This window comes from Clupea harengus, chromosome 3 (assembly GCF_900700415.2).
Source record: "Clupea harengus chromosome 3, Ch_v2.0.2, whole genome shotgun sequence".
Taxonomy (NCBI): domain Eukaryota; kingdom Metazoa; phylum Chordata; class Actinopteri; order Clupeiformes; family Clupeidae; genus Clupea; species Clupea harengus.
Window position 1 is genome coordinate 23,942,309 of NC_045154.1, and position 18,069 is coordinate 23,960,377.

At 46.2% G+C, this 18,069-nt stretch overlaps 1 protein-coding gene across 1 annotated transcript in view; it reads left to right on the top strand.

Annotated features, from left to right (window-relative positions):
- LOC105904680 (c-Maf inducing protein) overlaps nucleotides 1-17,708 on the top strand; it is a 38,247-nt gene extending 20,539 nt beyond the window's left edge. Inside the window, exons 2-21 of the mRNA XM_012832584.3 lie at nucleotides 1,070-1,195; nucleotides 1,681-1,731; nucleotides 2,468-2,629; nucleotides 3,683-3,724; nucleotides 3,958-4,020; nucleotides 4,158-4,238; nucleotides 4,441-4,544; nucleotides 5,079-5,183; nucleotides 6,459-6,863; nucleotides 7,649-7,714; nucleotides 9,132-9,158; nucleotides 9,320-9,368; nucleotides 9,517-9,624; nucleotides 10,072-10,188; nucleotides 10,740-10,880; nucleotides 11,331-11,378; nucleotides 11,889-12,035; nucleotides 12,380-12,485; nucleotides 13,097-13,167; nucleotides 13,516-17,708. Of these exons, the coding sequence (XP_012688038.1) occupies nucleotides 1,070-1,195; nucleotides 1,681-1,731; nucleotides 2,468-2,629; nucleotides 3,683-3,724; nucleotides 3,958-4,020; nucleotides 4,158-4,238; nucleotides 4,441-4,544; nucleotides 5,079-5,183; nucleotides 6,459-6,863; nucleotides 7,649-7,714; nucleotides 9,132-9,158; nucleotides 9,320-9,368; nucleotides 9,517-9,624; nucleotides 10,072-10,188; nucleotides 10,740-10,880; nucleotides 11,331-11,378; nucleotides 11,889-12,035; nucleotides 12,380-12,485; nucleotides 13,097-13,167; nucleotides 13,516-13,569 (2,073 nt within the window). The 3' untranslated portion in view covers nucleotides 13,570-17,708. The remainder of the gene's footprint in view (nucleotides 1-1,069; nucleotides 1,196-1,680; nucleotides 1,732-2,467; nucleotides 2,630-3,682; nucleotides 3,725-3,957; nucleotides 4,021-4,157; nucleotides 4,239-4,440; nucleotides 4,545-5,078; nucleotides 5,184-6,458; nucleotides 6,864-7,648; nucleotides 7,715-9,131; nucleotides 9,159-9,319; nucleotides 9,369-9,516; nucleotides 9,625-10,071; nucleotides 10,189-10,739; nucleotides 10,881-11,330; nucleotides 11,379-11,888; nucleotides 12,036-12,379; nucleotides 12,486-13,096; nucleotides 13,168-13,515) is intronic.
- The last annotated feature ends 361 nt before the right edge of the window (nucleotides 17,709-18,069 follow it).

The window sequence follows — 18,069 nt, forward strand, 5'->3', positions numbered from 1 at the left end:
TATGATTTATTTGTAATTTTTATCATTTGTATGTTGAAGAGAGGGATTGCGATCACACAGTGCAGAGGTTCCTGTGTGTGTTTGTGGGTGGGTGGGTGTGTGTGTCAAGAACAGCAAGAGGTGGAGAGGCCAAATAAGGATAGGCACCTTTTGGGTGTGTGTGTGTGAGCGTGCATGCCCCATGATTGTATGTTGACAGTGTATGCTAACTGTGCTTGAAGTGTGTGAAACGTGTGTGTGTGTGTGTGTGTGTGTGTGTGTGTGTGTGTGTGTGTGTGTGTGTGTGTGTGTGTGTGTGTGTGTTATGGGAGATGTTGACAGCAGGACTATGTTATGGGTGAAATCTGATCTTGCCTGCCACTGACAACTCCCATCATGCCAATGGGTCATATTTGTAAACAAATGAATTTCAGCAATGAGACGACAAAAAAAAAATTGGGATAAAGCCAAAGCAAATCATTCTGGTTGATGTGGTTAACCTTAGCTTCAGTAGCCATCCGTAGTATCATCACCTTTATCCCAGTATTAGCATCATCACCTTTATCCCAGTATTAGCATCAACACCTTTATGCCAGTATTAGCATCAACACCTTTATGCCAGTATGATGCTGCTCCCACCTCATGCCCTTATTCACATCATTATCTCTGTGCTTGCTGATGTGATGGGGTGACTTCATTTGCATTCACCATTTGCAGATCAGCTTGACTATTCAAGTATATCACTCTTTACATGCCAACAAGGCCAACTCGGATACCACCAACAAAACGAAACAATGGGATTGTAGAAAGTTTTAAGAACACTAGTTGACAATGAGATTATGGTTGCAGATTTTTATGTTTCCTTATCTATATTCTATAGTCGTTTCTTGTTTAATAATTAAATTAAGCTCCAAAGTAGTCTACATCCTAAATTTGGGGTCTTCAAACTGAAAATTCTACTGTTTTTTTATAATTTTATTTATTTATTTAAAAAAAAAAATTGTATACATATTACACTGACATATGCAACTGAAGAGTTCTATAGAAATGGTGGATGGCCTGGAATGACCTTTCGCTCTCCCTTTGACAGCCCACCGGTTACATGGAGTCGGCACTCTCCTACAGCTCCATAGAGGACGTGCAGCTCCTGTCCTGGGAGAACGCGCCCAAGTACTGCGTCCAGCTCAGCTTCCCCGGAGGAACCGTCCTGCTGCAGGTATGCTACACCTCCATACCTGCAGCACCTTAGTTTTGTTGGTGCCACTTCCTGGTCCTTACCCAACCTCTGTTACGTACTATCTTTACTATCTATCTTTTGCGCTCTTTCTCCTTCTCTCTCTCTCTCTCTCTCTCTCTCTCTCTCTCTCTCTCTCTCTCTCTCTCTCTCTCTCTCTCCTCACCTCTCTCTCTCTCTCCTCACCTCTCTCTCTCCTTACCTCTCTCTCTCTCCTCACCTCTCTCTCTCTCTCTCTCTCCTCACCTGTCTCTCTCTCTCCTCACCTGCCTCTCTCTCTCTCTCCTCACCTGTCTCTCTCTCTCTCTCTCCTCACCTGCCTCTCTCTCTCTCCTCACCTGCCTCTCTCTCTCTCTCTCCTCACCGGTCTGTCTCTCTCTCTCCACACCTCTCTCTCTCTCTCTCTCTCTCTCTCCTCACCTCTGTCTCTTTCTCTCCTCACCTGTGTGTCTCTCTCTCTCTCACAGGCGGCGAACAGCTACCTGCGGGATCAGTGGTTTCACTCTCTACAGTGGAAGGTAAGCTCACAGGGTTGACGCACTGAAGTATTAATAAGGGCCTTGACGTGTGTGTGTGGGTGTTTGTGTGTGTGTGTGTCTTTCTGTCTGTGAGAAAATGTACGCTTGTGAGAAAATTGGTTTGTGGTTCCATCTCAGGTTCTGTGAATAAGCTTAAAGAAGGTCTGTTGCAGGTTTTCACACAGAGCTTTAGCCTCTGGCCTAGGGCTGCTCCCTCTCTGAACACCTGGCTTCGAGAAGAGCCTCATTGTTAGGGCTCTGTCTAGACTGAGTGCATGCTTGACCCTACCGTGGGCAGCCAGGCTCTTGAGCGCTTCATCAGCAGAGGCAGAACTTCAGCCAGTCTAAACTGCCTAAAGGGCCGTCCGCACTGCCAACGATAACTAACCACAACTGAAACTGTAACAATACGAGCGTCCACACTGACCAACAGTAAGAGATGTCAGTGAGAAATATCATTCATGTTTTAATGTGATGCCTCTAAGATTCGATTGAATCTGATTGGCTGTCAGTGTTTCTGTCATTCACACAATCACTCTGAAAGTGATGCCCAGCGATATCGTTCCTCATGTCTCATTATCGTTCTCATTCTCATGAGCTAGAGCGATATTTAAAACTTACAGTTTTCACAGTTATCGTTGTTGTTATCATTGGCACTGTGAACAGGCTGTAACGTCTGCCCCCACCTCCTCCTGTTCCTTGTTCCCCCTCTGACCCCCGCTCTCTCTCCCTCCAGAAAAAGATCTACAAGTACCGCAAGGTCCTGAGCAACCCCAGCCGGTGGGAGGTGGTGCTGAAGGAGATCCGGGCGCTGGTGGACATGGCCCTCACCTCCCCGCTGCAGGACGAGTCCATCCACCAGGCCCCCCTGCACATCATCTCCACCCTGCTGGCTGAGGTAGGGCGAGGATGGGAGAGTTTCGGAGGAAAGCTGCATTGCGTTGTTACATGCTTTTGTAAATTTACATTTAGTCATTTAGCAGACGCTTTTATCCAAAGCGATGTACAAAGGAGAAAACAATCAAACAAAGGAGAAAACAATCAATAAATGATAATTAATAAATAAATGCTTTGGGTAAAACAAAATGAATGCAGAAATTTGTCATGCTTTTGAAAATTGAATAGGCACGAAGAAGGGAGGAAGAGAGTGAAATAGAGACTTATTAGTTATCTTGGGTACTGTTAGCAATTATTAGTATTGGTAGTAGTATTCATTCTATATATTCTGTATTGTTGTACCCTGTGGATTTGCTTGATGCCAATATGAATGAATGTATATATCGTATTTTAAAAGCTAACTTGAATCTCAGTTGGAGAGCGGGCAGATGACAGAGGGACAGAGAGAGGGTGCAGGAGAGAGAGATGGGTGTTCTGAGTTTCTATTGAGGAAACATATGGTATAAGGAGAGAGGGAGCGAGAGAGAGATGCACGGCGAGGAAGAGAGCGAGAGACTCTATAAACCAGAGGCAGCGAGAGGCCTTGGCTACGGTTGACACGGCCTTCGTATTTACACATTGTCGCTCTCCTAGCTGAGGGATGGCGTCAAAGGCAGAAGGACTGAGAGATAAAAAAAAATTGGAAGACCAAAGAATGCGAAAGGAGGAATGGAGGAGAGTGGGGGGTATTAGAGGAGAGTGGGGGGGGGGGGGGGGTATTAGAGGAGAGTGGGGGGTATTAGAGGAGAGTGGGGGGTATTAGAGGTAAAGGATGCAATATTGAGGGAGTGATTGGGAAGAAAGTAGTGTTGGAGTTGGGAATGTGGGAGTTCTAGATAAACAGGATTTTTTGAATGACTATTGAGCCGAAATGGACAGGATTTGCATTAGATAGGGACCAAGGGCTTCAGAGTGGGTGGCATGGACTCTTTGATGAAAGGCCCTGCCGGGCATCTAGACACGCCTGCTGAACCCTCGTCTGTTCTCTGTTCTCTTGTCTCTGTCCCATCCTCAGAACACCAACCTCAGCACTCAGGACCATGAGAACATCATAGTGGTGAGTGACTCAGGCATGACTCATAACTCCAATGATGTGTGCATGTGCGTGTGCGCGCCACATACACAGGAAGCTAAATGAGTGGGTTTTAAAATGTTTGGGAAACACTTGGTTATTGTTAAGGGATTATGGTGTTTTGCACTAACATACTTTTTGTAGCATTTGGATGTGTTTAGTTAAATATATCAGTGCTATATGGGTAAGAGAGTCTGTGTGTGTGTGTTTGTCTGCAGGCCATAGCTCCCCTCCTGGAGAACAACCATCCACCACCCGACCTGTGTGAATTCTTTTGCAAGGTAACACACACTCATGCACACACACTCATTCACACACAATCACAGTTATTCACTCAAAGCAGACGTCAGAGGGTTCGGAGGATTTTTTCTCAGTTGACGCTAAAAATAACTTGTGTGTCTGTACATGTTTTTCCCAGCACTGTCGTGAGCGCCCTCGGTCAATGGTGGTAATTGAAGTGTTCACACCTGTGGTTCAGAGGATCCTTAAACACAATATGGTGAGTTTTTGTGTACATTTTTATTAATGTGGACGTCAATATCTATCTATTTCAATCTTCTAAAAGTCTTGTGAATGTTTAATTTTGGCCTCTGGTGCTCTATGCTAGCTGTTAACTCTCTCTCTCTCCCTCCCCTCCTTCTCTGTCCAATTCTCCTCCTTCTCTCTCTCTCTCTCTCCCCCCCCCCCCCCTCCCTCCCCAGGATTTTGGGAAGTGCCCCAGATTGCGGCTTTTCACGCAGGAGTACATCCTGGCGCTAAACGAGCTTAATGCAGGGATGGAGGTGGTGAAGAAGTTCATCCACAGGTCAGTGAACTCTCCTGCGCCGTGCAGCATCAGCACCCCACTCTCCTGGGGTGCATTTCCCCAAGGCATCAGCTACCCCTCTCCCCCTCTCTGTACAGCCATCACTATTAAATTACTATCGCCTATTATTTTGAACACTCTCTGCCATAGTTAACATGGTGGCGTTGTGCAGCAATAGGAAAAACTCAATTCAACTCAACTCAGCTCAAAGTCAATTGGTCATTTAAGTAAGCAGTATATGAACATCTATGTGTTCTGAGAAATGACGTTCTGGAAAAACTGTTGTTGTGTAACCTGTAAGTCATCACCTGACGTCTTTGTCTCATTTGTCATAGATGTTTGTGCGTATTTGATTAAAATTGAGCAAGTGTTTTGAAACGCTTACTCAATGCCTGCAATTCAGTCTCTGTCACTAGGGATCAGAGTAAAAGCAGGAAAAGCACAGTGCACTAAGGCCACTTAGGGATCATGGAGTTTCAACATAATGGATTGTGTCTATAACACTGTTTGTGTCTGTGTCTGTGTGTCTTGCAGCATGCATGGACCTACAGGGCAGTGCCCGCACCCCCGTGTTCTGCCCAACCTGGTGGCTGTGTGTCTGGCAGCCATTTACTCCTGCTATGAGGAGTTCATCAACAGGTGAGCAATACTATCCTTCACCATAAATTAAAAACAGAGAGTATAATAAAAACTTCAGTTCCCAGTAACCCTATGCTTTGCGTCAGGTAGGGTATAAGAAGTAGATAAACTCATGGGGCCACTGGGTTCAATGTCTGATTATTCCATGACGTTTTTTTATTATTATTTTTAATTTTTTTTTTATGAATGATCATCATGTGGTTATGTGATCATGTGCTGACAAGTGCACATACCAAGAAGCTGCAATAGTAGATGAGTGGTATCTATATCAATAAGTGTCATATCAAGGACCCTAGCAGAGTATGAAGTTCTGCGCAGAACAAGTTTAGTCTAGTCTAGTTTACTCTTCTCATTCTGTGGAACCCAGAAAGGCCTGTTACAGGGCCTCAGAACTCTGTCAACCACACCTCAGACCCCTCAACACCTCTGACACCACCCCCTCAGGCTCCAGGAAACCCCACCCAGCTCCCCACAGTAGACTCTCTCTCTCTCTCTCTCTCTCTCTCTCCCCCCCCCCCCCCCCCCACACACACACACTCACGTCACCACCTAGCCCTCAGGATGATCCGCCACCTCCACCCCACCCTAAGGATTGGTGCCAATTCTGCTCCCCTCTGCTTGGGTGTACATTGTGTCAGGGCTGTAATTGGCCACTTCTGGGTTTTGGGGAGTTGCTTGAGGTGTGTGCTGAGCAGGATTGGCCGCATAGAGAGCCTCACAGAGTGCAGGGCTGAGCGGGGGAGTGTGTTTGTCATCCGCCCGGGCCTCTGGGGGGTCTCTGCCACCCCGCTGCGGAGGGAGGGTTCATTTCACAGTTTCCATTCTACTTTCCATCACCTCTGACCCAGGGGATCTGTCTCTCCTCTCTTCTCTTCTCTTCTCTTCTCTTCTCTTCTCTCTCTCTCTCTCTCTCTCTCTCTCTCCCTTCCTATCTTTGTCTCTCTTTCACTCTTCCTTCCTTCCTACCTCTATATGTCCCTCTCCCCCTCCACTATCTCTCTCTATCTATCTCTCTCTCTCTCTACCTCACACTCTCTCTCCCCCCTTCCATTCTCCCTCCCTCTCTTGTTGGTCTCTTCTTCGTTTCTCATATCCTGCAGTGCTCTCTTTCTCTCCAGTGCTTTCTCTTAGGTGATCTAATTGGCCTGCGTTACTGTTATTAGTCATCTTCTTCCAGGTGCAACTGAGACCTGTAATAATGATTATAATGATCACGATGTTTATACAGAGTGTCATGTCGTGTCATGTCGTGTCACCCCCACCCACTCTCTCCAGCCGGGACAACTCCCCCAGCCTGAAGGAGATCCGAAACGGCTGCCAACCCCAGAGCGAGCGCAAGCCCCCCATGCCCCTGCGCCTACTGCGACAGGAGCCCCCCACACCCCCGCCAGGCGCCCTCCTGCCACCGGCGGCCCCCACGCTCTCGCCCCCGCCGCCCCCCCTGACCCTGCCGCCACTGCAGCCGCCGCCCATCGTCAACTCGAGCGAGGTGCTGGTGGAGCTGGAGCGCAGCAACAACGTGGCCAACGCGGCCCTGCGGAGGGGCCCGGCCGGCGGGGACAGCGAGCCCAACCTCATCGACTGCCTGATGGTCAGCCCCGCGCTCAGCGCCCTGGCCATCCAGCTGCCCGCACAGGCGGACCGCACGCTTGGCTGCTTCGCCCTCATCCTCAAGATGCTGTGAGTCTCTCCACCCCCCCCCCCCCCCCCCAATGTTTGGTTATCTGTCTGTGTCTTTCTGTCTGTCCCGCTGTCTGTGTACAGCTGTCTGAGTGTGGTTTTGCGTACCTTACCTGTGTTTGTGTGTGTTTTCATACATGTGTTTGTATGACTCTTAACTTCAAGCTGTCTGTCTGTCAGACAGTCTGTAGGTTTGGCTCTCGTTTTCTTTCCCTTACTTGAGTTTACTCAAAATCTTTACAGGAAAGTCTTGCCACTCGTCAGCCATCTTGGTAATGCCCCCAGGCAGCTATTTTCGAGCAAACAAGATCAGGCTTCTATCTACATGAATGGGGAGAGATCAGGCTCCTATCTAAATGAATGGGGAGAGGCCAGGCTTCTATCTACATGAATGGGGAGAGATCAGGCTCCTATCTAAATTAATGGGGAGAGATCAGGCTCCTATCTAAATGAATGGGGAAAGACCAGGCTTGCAGCTTGTTTGAGTGTGGCCTCATTTATGGAATATTTGGGAGCGTCACAAGGCTGTATCTTGCCTCTACTTAAACCCTGAGTCTGCCTAACAGCTAGGGCCTTAACAGAGACTCCTATAGGGTTACAGAGCAGGTACGCCCTCTACATCTGTTCTGACCTCAACGTTGTCATTTCTGAGTAAGTTCCTCTTGCACAATCAGTAGGTCTGTGGTTGTGTGAAAGCATGTCTGTCTGTCGGTCTCTGCCTGTAACTCTCTGTCTGTCACTCGCTCACCCACTCACTCACTAAGAGTCTGTTTTTTCTTCCATAGGTCTGACTACGATGACTGGAGACCAGCCCTGGCTAGTCTGCTGCAGCCCATCCCCTTCCCCAAAGAGTGAGTGCGCACCACTCCTTCCCTCCCTCTTTCCCTCTCTCTCTTCCATTACATCTGTCCTATTTTTACAGCAATTATTCATCTTCGTTTTTATCTAGAATTTTGTCGTCATCTCTTGCTCTCTGTCACTTCCCCTCTCTCTACCTTAGCACTGCCCTATTTTTACTGCCTTCATTTTAGCATCTACCACTCTCTTCCAGTTGCCTTCTTTGTCTGTATCTCTCTCTTTCTCTCTCTCTCTTCCCTACCTTTTCTTTCTGTTCCTTTCTTCATCCCCATCACATTTTATGTACTTCTCCCTTCCTGTGTTGTCTTGCTGTTATTTAAGGGAATGAACATAATTTTAGCTGCGGACCAAAAGCATTTCCTACTGTGTGTGTACTTGTGTGGGTGTGTGAGCTTGTGTACTGGTGTGTGTGTGTGTGTGTGTGTACTGGTGTGTGTGTGGGTGTGTGTGTGTGTGTACTGGTGGGTGTGTATACTGGTGTGTGTGCTGGTGTGTGTGTGTGTACTGGTGTGTGTGTACTGGTGCGTATACTGGTGTGTGTGTGTGTGTACTGGTGTGTGTGTGTGTGTGTGTGTGTGTGTGTGTGTGCACTGGCGTGTACATGATGTATGTTGCCAGTACTCAGTGTTGAGGGAGTGTGTACTGGTGTGTGTGTGTACTGGTGTGTGTGTACTGGTGCGTGTACTGGTGTGTGTGTGTGTGTGTGTGTGTGTGTACTGGTGTGTGTGTGTGTGTGTGTGTGTGTGTGTGTGTGTGTGTGCACTGGCGTGTACATGATGTATGTTGCCAGTGCTCAGTGTTGAGGGAGTGGCTGCTGACACACGAGTGCTGTAGATGGGGTCTTGCTGAGCCGGGGGAGTGGCCCCCTGGCCCCTGTAATTGGCTGCTGAGACCTCAGCCTCATTAAGGCTCTCCTGTTCTGAGGTGTTGTTGCCACTGGCGGAGACTCACCTGCGCTGGGGGCCCTCAGTCCCCACAGGCCGGCCAACAACAACATGCACATGCTCCCCCCAAAGCTGTCTGGTAGACAAACACACACACACACACACACACACAGACAGACACACACACACAGACAGACACACAGACAGACAGACACACGCACACGGACAGACACACACACGGACAGACACAGACAGACAGACACACACACACAGACAGACACACACACACACACACAGACACACAGACAGACACACACACACGGACAGGCACACACACACACACACAGACCAGGCTGTCACAACATGTTGGCCTGTAGGTTGGTGTAAGTCTCAGATACACAAACAAAACAGGCATGCTTGTGTTTGCTGTGCTCCTGCCAGTGTGTTGCATGCGTGTGTTTTGATGGAGGTTTCACTGTTAGTTTAAAATCTCACCTCTCTGTCTGTATCTCTGTTTCCTTTACAGGGCCCTTGCACATGCCAAATTCACAAAGTAAGTGGTTTTCATCGGACCTCCTATATCCTTCGCTAATATTAATGGGGAAATTGGCAGGGCAGTAAGGGCTTTGTTAGGTGTGTGTGTGTGTGTCTGTGTGTTCAGGTGCCATATGGGTATTGGTGTTGCTCTGTTTGACTTGCTGCCTGTGTCAACAGGGAGCTGAAACACGTCATTCAGAGGTTTGCTGAGGACCCACGACAAGAGGTGAGTTCATCAAGTGTGTTTTTCCTCATGGGCACAGCACATGTTTAATAAATATGACCATTTCTCCATGCTACTTGGTGGTTACTAAAGTACTGTTTGTGTCTTGTGTCCGTTTGTGTGTGTGTGTGTGTGTGTGTTTGCTCTACAGGTCCACTCCTGTCTCTTGAGTGTACGCTCGGGAAAGGATGGCTGGTTCCAGCTGTACAGTCCAGGCGGTGTGGCCTGCGATGATGACGGAGAGCTGTTTGCCAGCATGGTGTGTGAGGTCCTCCTCTGTCCATCACTGTGTGTTTGGGGGAGCCATTTAAACAGCCCATGTTTGTGTGGACCCAATCATATTGGGTAGATAAATGACAAAATATGAATGAAGAGGCACACCAATGGTGTTCATTGCCATTTGGGGGTGTTCCCTTAAGGAATTTGGGTATTCATCGCTTTTGTTAGATATTGTGCAAAGGATGTTAAGTATATTCTTATATATTTACTTGATGCGGGAATATACTCAGTGATGGTGTATGGGCAAAATGAGAACCGGCTCTTGTATGTGTTCTGGTCATTCACTATGGAAATTCCTGAGTTCCGCCCCTGGGCAGTGGTGTGGGTTTGCTGTTGCAGTCCTCCTGGTCTCTGGCTGGGGATTCTGTCTGTCCCTCTGGTCCCTGACATCCTGTCTGTCTCTCTCTATGTGTCTGTCTGTGCTCAGGTGCACATCCTCATGGGGTCCTGCTACAAGACCAAGAAGTTCCTGCTCTCCCTGGCCGAGAACAAGCTGGGACCTTGCATGCTGCTGGCACTGCGAGGCAACCAGACCATGGTGGAGGTATGTGTGTGTGTGTGATTGATGATCAAAATAAAAATGACAAATAATATTAAATTATTTTTGTTGTTGTGCCCCTTCAAGACTCAAAGGTGCTTTAGAAAACAGAATAAAGTTGGCAGAAAAATGTCTGCATTGGCTGTGTCTTTTGAGATGTGTTCTGCACGTATACTCTCAGAGAAAGAAAAAAAAAACGAAAATCTAGAACAGCATTCCAGGGCTTGTACCCAAGATTTACTCAGATTCCTTGGAGGAAGAGTTATTCTGTTATGTGTGCGCTTCATAGTAACATGAAAAACCTTTTAAGAGTTAGGAAAAGGACCTTTCGCTGACAGAATAGGTTTTATGTAACTTTAACGTAATTTTATTTTGCGAATTTAATTTATTTACAGGCTAGATATATAGGGGGAAAAATTCAGCGAGTATGTTTTTTGCAACTCAGAACAGAACTGAATTTTTTTTTTTTACGGTGCTTGTCGTACACAGTGCTCATGTGTGTGTGTGTGTGTGTGTGTGTGTGTGTGTGTGTGTGTGTGTGCACGTGCGTTCTTCAGATCCTGTGCTTGATGCTTGAGTACAACATCATTGAGAACAAGGACACACAGCTGCAGATCATCTCCACCCTGGAGAGCACCCAGGTTGGCCTGCGCATGTACGAGCAGCTATGTGACCGACAGAGAGAGCTGAAGGAGCTGGTGAGTCTGCAAACACACTCATAGAAACGCACAAATACATACACAGACACACACATACACACACTGTCACAAAAAAAAACACTCACCCACACATTCACTCACACTCGTATAAATGCACAAATACACACACACAAACCCAAACATTTACGAGTCTTTAATAAAGGTCAGTCTTTCTGCACATCAGTACAGCTGTGTTTGGCACAGAGCGTACACACACACACACACACACACACACACATTGTTTAATATTCTCAAAAGGCATTCTCTCAACCTGAAAAGGCTGTGTGTTGCGTCAGGATTTTGCGGCTGTGCTCACCATGGCCCACTTAGATGACCTCAGACTCTCCTCATTCTCTGCTGCCACCTGGTGTTTGATCATAAGATTGCAGTACTGCCTGTCAGATGCCTTACTCTCTCTCTCCTTCTTCCTCTCTCTCTCTCCCTCCTCAGCAAAGAAAAGGAGGCCCAACTCGTCTCACACTGCCCTCAAAGTCTACAGTGAGTGACTCCTCTCTTTCTCTTTGAAATGTGGCATTAGATGAATGCGCGTGAGGTATAGTGTATGTATATATGCATAACCTACATATGTGGATGACTCACTTCGTTTGATTGTGGCAGATTTAGTACACAGTGTTTTTGTGCCTTGTAATCCAGTGGGTAAAGCAGTGAAATGTTTTCTCCATTAGTGTGCACGTCATTGTTGCAGTTTGTGTATGCATGATTAGAGCTGACTCCAGGCCCTTTTAATTGTTGCTTTGAAGTAGACTTCCCCTCAGGGAGAGGTGTTGCTAGGATACGGTACCTTGTAACATGGCTAACAGCAGTTCCTGAAGAGCACTGGTTGATTGGTCTTGCTGTGATTTCCTCTCTCCTTCTCTCTCTCTCTCTCTCTCTCTCTCTCTCTCTCTCTCTCTCTCTCTCTCTGCACCTTTTCTGATATGTCATTTTTTATAATTTTTTTTGGTTTTGTTTTAATCATCCATCCATCTTTTCGCTTCCTCTCTCCAGGATGCTGATCTGGCCCGTCTGTTGAGTTCGGGCTCGTTTGGGAACCTGGAGAACCTGAGTCTGGCCTTCACCAACGTCACCAGTGCCTGTGCAGAGCAGCTCATCAAGCTGCCCTCCCTCAAGCAGCTCAATCTGTGGTCCACTCAGGTATGCCCCCCCACCCCCAATGCCACAAACACAGTTTCACACACTCGCTATTTAGGGTTATATGCTCAATAATTGATATGATATATTATTTAAATAGTGCTGTGCACAACTTCACATGCCCAGATACCTACACTAAATGTGTAAGAAAATGTTAGAAATGTTTAAGATGTAAGACAATATACTGGCAAAATACATCAGTTGGCAAGCTAGCAAGTTTTTATCAGTGTCAACGATGCTGTCTGCAAGGCAAGTCTCTTGACTGTTAACTAGTAAGCTCTTTAGCCTATTTAACTTGTACAGCTATTTACTCTCTCTCTTTAATGTGGGTCTCCTCCATGTTGTAGTTTGGAGATGCAGGACTGCGGTTGCTGTCGGAGCACCTGGCCTGTCTACAAGTTCTGAACCTGTGTGAAACGCCAGTGACAGATGCAGGCCTCCTGGCCCTGAGCTGTAAGAGTCACACACACATCCCCCCACACACACACTCACACACACTCTCCCCCTCACACACACACTCACACACACTCTCCCCCCCACACACACACTCACACACACTCTCCCTCTCCCTCTCACGCACACACACACACACACTCTCCCTCTCACGCACACACACACTCTCCCTCTCACGCACACACACACACACACTCTCCCTCTCAAGCACACACACACACACTCTCCCTCTCACGCACACACACACACTCTCCCTCTCACGCACATGCACACTTCCTCTCACACACACACACACACACACACACACTCTCCCTCTCACACACACACACACACACACACACACACACACACACACACACTCCCTCTCACACACACACACACACACACACACTCTCCCTCTCACACATGCACACTCTTGCACACGCGCTCACATGCACACACACACACACACACACACTTGCACTTACATTAGTCTAGAAATGACCACAAATATGAGTTTTAATGAAGTCTGACTTGACTGTGCACAAGAGTATATTTACAGACATGTTGCTTTGGTCTTTGGTGTTATGAGCTGTGCATTTCTCAATATGGTGGTCGTGTGTTTCTTCTAGCCATGAAGAGTTTGTGCAGCCTCAACATGAACAGCACCAAACTCACTGCTGACACTTATGAGGACCTGAAGGTGAGTGTAACCAGGCTTGTGAGGACAAACCGTGTGTGTGACACTGACATTATGAGGACAGGAAATTGGATCTGGATTATTATCGAAATTTCAGATATCAGGGGATGAGCCTCTATATACTTATAGTGATTCATTTGAGAAATGCATATTTTTATTTGTTTAGTTTTTTTCTTAAAAAAAAATGAAGGAATCTTTCAACTTACCACTGACAGTGCCGCCTCTTTGGTCCTACACCACATAGAGATATATAACGATGATATAACACATTACCCTCTTAGTGCCCTGTATAATGGCCCATCAGTTCACATCAGGTGAACTCTGTAATAAACATTTCCTCTTGCATCTCAGGCCAAACTTCCTAACCTAAAGGACGTGGACGTTCGCTACACCGAGGCCTGGTGAGCGCCTTCCCTCTACATGCTCCACCTCCACCACACCCGATCGCAACGAAACCTCCGACATCACCCCGACATCATCCGAACGCGTTCATCCTCATCGCCACTCTACATGTGCACCACTGCCAGCTATCAGATGGGGAAGGACACATGGGGTTGGCACATCTCTGCAGGACCTTTTGACCTCCCTGTTCATGTCCACCATGGGAAGAGGGGGGGAACATGATTGCCTTGGATCCTCATTTTATCTCAAGGACCTTTTCTGTGTATTGACATTTATCTATACGAACCGTTTGTTTTTGGCTTCATCAACCCGCAACAATAATTTTTTTTATTATTTTTTTTTGTTCTTGCGTGCTCTCTCTCTCTCTCTCTCTCCTCTCTCCTGCTTTAAATTGCTTGCCCCACTTTTCAACCCCACCTCCTGTTAGCATGCCAATGCTCTTCAGGATTGCTCTTCCAGGCGCTGCTCAAGTTTTCATTTTGTAACTCCTTTTGTTGTCATCTCTCGGCACTCCTTTAGAATGAAAACAGACTGGTTACACACCTTTTTATGTCCTCAAAAAAAGACTGTCTGTATCAAGGTTTCTCTTCTCTCTTCTCTGCTGCACCTGTTTCGCGTTCTTTCACCCAAGGGTCACCTTGTTCATCGTCCCTTTGCTTAATGAGCGCTGGACTAGCCCGAGCCACATTCCACTCTTGTTTGGGCCTTGCCAAGTGTCCCTCTGTACAAAACAAAACATGAGATATCTACAAGAGCTCACTTCTGTTGTTTAAAGCTTTGTACGCTTCGTAAAGCTTTTCCCTGCTCGTTTTTGGACGTGGGCAGTCCTCAACCAAGTGAATCTCAGCCTCTATGAGATGGGTGAAAGATTGTGCCTCTCTTTTTCTCTCACTCTGTTTCTCTCTATATATATCTCTCACTTTCTCGCTCTTTCTGTTTCTCTCTTTGATCTTTAAATACTGTCACTCCCTCAAAATCGATTTTTATCAACTTGAATGAACATATTTTTCCAGACATCTCTGCTTTCATATACTTGTGTGTTTATATAGAACATATATATATAGTATATATATATATATATATATATATATATATATTAAAAAATATATTCCCTTCTGACAATTTTAAGCAGACATTTCAGGGCCTCTGCTTTGCAGCCTGATACAGTAGTGGACTATCTTTTCTTTTCCTTTTGCAAGTTTCAGTTTTGTTTTCAGTGTACATGCGACTTGCTCTAACCACCCATATTTAAGAGAATGACTGTGTAGAAGAGAAGGTGGTCTGGGACCACCCTGTATTTATGAGTCCTCGCTTTTTATTTTTTTTTATTTTCCTTTTGTCTTTCCCTACCTTGAATTCTCAGCCCTGAGCTGGTAAAGTACTTATTTTGGACTTTCTGGTGGCTTGACATTCACACAAAGCTGGTGTGAAGGATTGTGAAAGTTGGATGTGGAAGAGGGAGGAGCCACTGAGCCAGCATTAGTGTGTCGTGTGTCTGCCCTCCTCTACTTTCTGTCTGTAGGGTTTTAAGATTCACGTAACTCTGCTACTGTAAGCTGACATACCTGCTCCCATTGCTAGGCCCAGTATATTGTGGCGTATCAATCTTTTTTTTTTTTCATTGTTATTCAGTCTAAATGTATCTTTGAGTGCTGTTCAAGCACTTCAGCGTTGGCTTTGCATTTGTGTTCTTTTTAAACAATGAAAACATTTTCTTGTTTTTATTTTAATACAAGATTTAAAGAGAAACAAAAGAAAAATAACAATCAATTTTATATGTTTGTTTGACCCCTTGCTGGCGCGTCTGTTTGAACAGGACATTGACGTGTGCAGCGAAGGGGGTTGGGGTTGGGGGTGGGGGTGGGGGGGGGGTCACTCTCGTACTGTTTCTCCTCGCCCCAAGAGGAAGCCCAAGGACTGACGGCGGAGGTGTCACGACACAGACACTGTTACTGTAGAGTCACAAACGGGTGGAGTGATGCGAGTGCTAACAAACCAGCGTTCCGATCTGTGGTAACCACGCCCATTCAGACTGCTGGGGGGAGGGCCTAGAACTCACTGTCCGGCCTCCTCCCTCATTGGCAGCCTCTGTGAAGTCACTCTGCTTTGATTGGCTGGCAGGAGCTGGTACCTTCCTGTTTCCTTGTCTTTTCCTTGTCTGTTTTATTGGACAGTTTCCCTTTAGGAGATGGCTATTTGGACTGACCCCACATTGTCGGGTCCAAGTATGTGCAATTTTTAATTTTTTTGGAAGTTGTTTGGTACCTAGGGATGAGGCCTGTCCAGTCAGAGCTGGAGGAGTGTGTGTGTGTGTGTGTGTGTGTGTGTGTGTGTGTGTGTGTGTGTGTGTGTCTGTCTGTGTGTGTGTGTGTGTTGTTTTTTTTGTTTCGTTTTTCTAAAACTGGTGTGCCACAAGTGGTCTGCCACTCAGCCAAGCCGCCCCCGCCCCCCCCGTCACTTCCTGTGTAATGTATATACTTGTGTATATAATTTTCTCCTCTCTCTCTCTCTCCCTCTCCGTTTCGCTGTGTACATTTCCTCCTCCTCTTCAACTGTATATCAGTTCCTCCCCCAACTCTCCTTTCTTATTTTGTTTCTCTTTCTCTCTGGTGGGAGACTGCTGTTGCCTTCATCTTCAGTGTGTGTGTGTGTGTGTGTGTGTGTGTGTGTGTGTGTGTGTGTGTGTGTGTGTTCGTTTGAACTTCAGACCAGCTGCACTGTAAATTGACTGTTGCGTTTAGTCCATTTGTTCTCTCCCCGGCACCAGGTTTTTGTTTTTATTTTTTTTTGCAGTTGTCACAAGACAACTTTTGTTGCCTATTTTTTTATGTTGTTTATGGCATTTTGTTTTGCATGAATGTTACATCAGATTATTTACTTTTTTGCGTGTGTGTGTGTGTTTTCTTATTTTTATAACTGTATGTGAATGGTAGAATAACGAAAAGGATCAGATCACTAGCTGAGGGGGGAGAGCCCTCTCACCCTCCAGTGGCCCCATGCCCCTTGTGTGTGAGCCCATAGGAGCATAGCCTCTTCTGTGTGCGTGTGTGCGCGAGCGTGAGTGTGTGCGCGAGCATGCGTGGGTGAGTGTGAGTGTGTGTGCGCGAGCGGGTCTGTAATGTCACCAGCAGGAAGGAAGCTCTCGATATGAAGACTGCATCATTTACCGTCAACAGCTGGTGTTGCAAAACCTGTGTGTCAAGCACACCGTGTGTGTGTGTGTGTGTGTGTGTGTGTGTGTGTGGACACTTCTGGGGGTGTTTTCACTCAGGAAATGTATCATGTATGGAGAGGCTTAGACGAGCATGACTGAACTTCCTTTTTATTTTTTACCAATGAATGGTTTGTGAGGCGGTGCTCCCATAAGTGGACCATTTGTGCCAGTGGGCATGTGGGTGCTGGGGGGGTCCCTAGGACCAGTGACCCAAAGGAGACTCTTGAACCCTGACATCCTGTATTCTACATGAGAAAAAACATATGTAAACATTTCAAAAGGGTTAATCTGCTCCTCGCTACTCAAGGATATGGAAGGAGTGTGGGTTGGGGTGAGGATTTATTACTGTAGATGAAATACGTTCTTAAAAGAGGACATCTCTCTCGTATACACACATACACGCACACACACATCATATCTCCATCCTGTGGAGCTTTTAGTTTTTTTGCTTTAGTGTCTCCTCCTCCACTTCTCCCCAGACTCCTGACCTTTATTTTTCACCCACACTGTTTATATTATAACTTGATAACCTGCTCAGATATGTTTTTTGTTTTATGCTTTTTTTGGAGAGATTTATATTGTTGAAAGTGTGACTGCGCTTGAGTCTTAAACGTGGTAAAAAGGGGCGGGGAGGGGGTCTGCCTCTTGAGGTCCCTCCACTTCCCATGTTGGCGCAGTCATGTACATAAATGAACTACATCACCCATAATTCCTGGAGTTTTTGTTTGTTTTTTTGCAGATAGAATCCTTGACCCCTTTATTTCCTCCTGTCTGTGTTTAAAATGCTTTTACAGCTGGGTTACTGCTGCTGCTGATCTGTGGCTGTCGTAATGAAAAAATACAAGAACTTTTAACGGGAAAAAAAGAGAAAAAAAAAACATATGATGTGAAATAATTTCAATCAAGAATAAAACTGTCTGTGAATATGTTTCAAGTGTGAGTTCTGTGGTCTTTACTTCATGCTGTTATTAATGTAGCAACAACAAGGTAACTACACCCTTCTTAACCTTTTAGAGGCACTGTGAGCTTCTTATGCTCAATTCCTCTGCTAGGGTTGGGGTGTAGAAAGAAAGAGCAGACAGGACAGTTGTGTTTGATTTCCTCGCTTTCAGATGGTCCAGCTAATAATTAGAAGTGCAGGAACTTGTTATTGTCAAGAAATACTTGTAGACATCTGGAATGATGCGATTTTGAAGGCATGAAAAGGTATTACCAATATTAATATGCACTTTACTTTGTGGACTTCTATTGTCAACAAAGTAAATACACCTCAAAGTATCCACATGTAC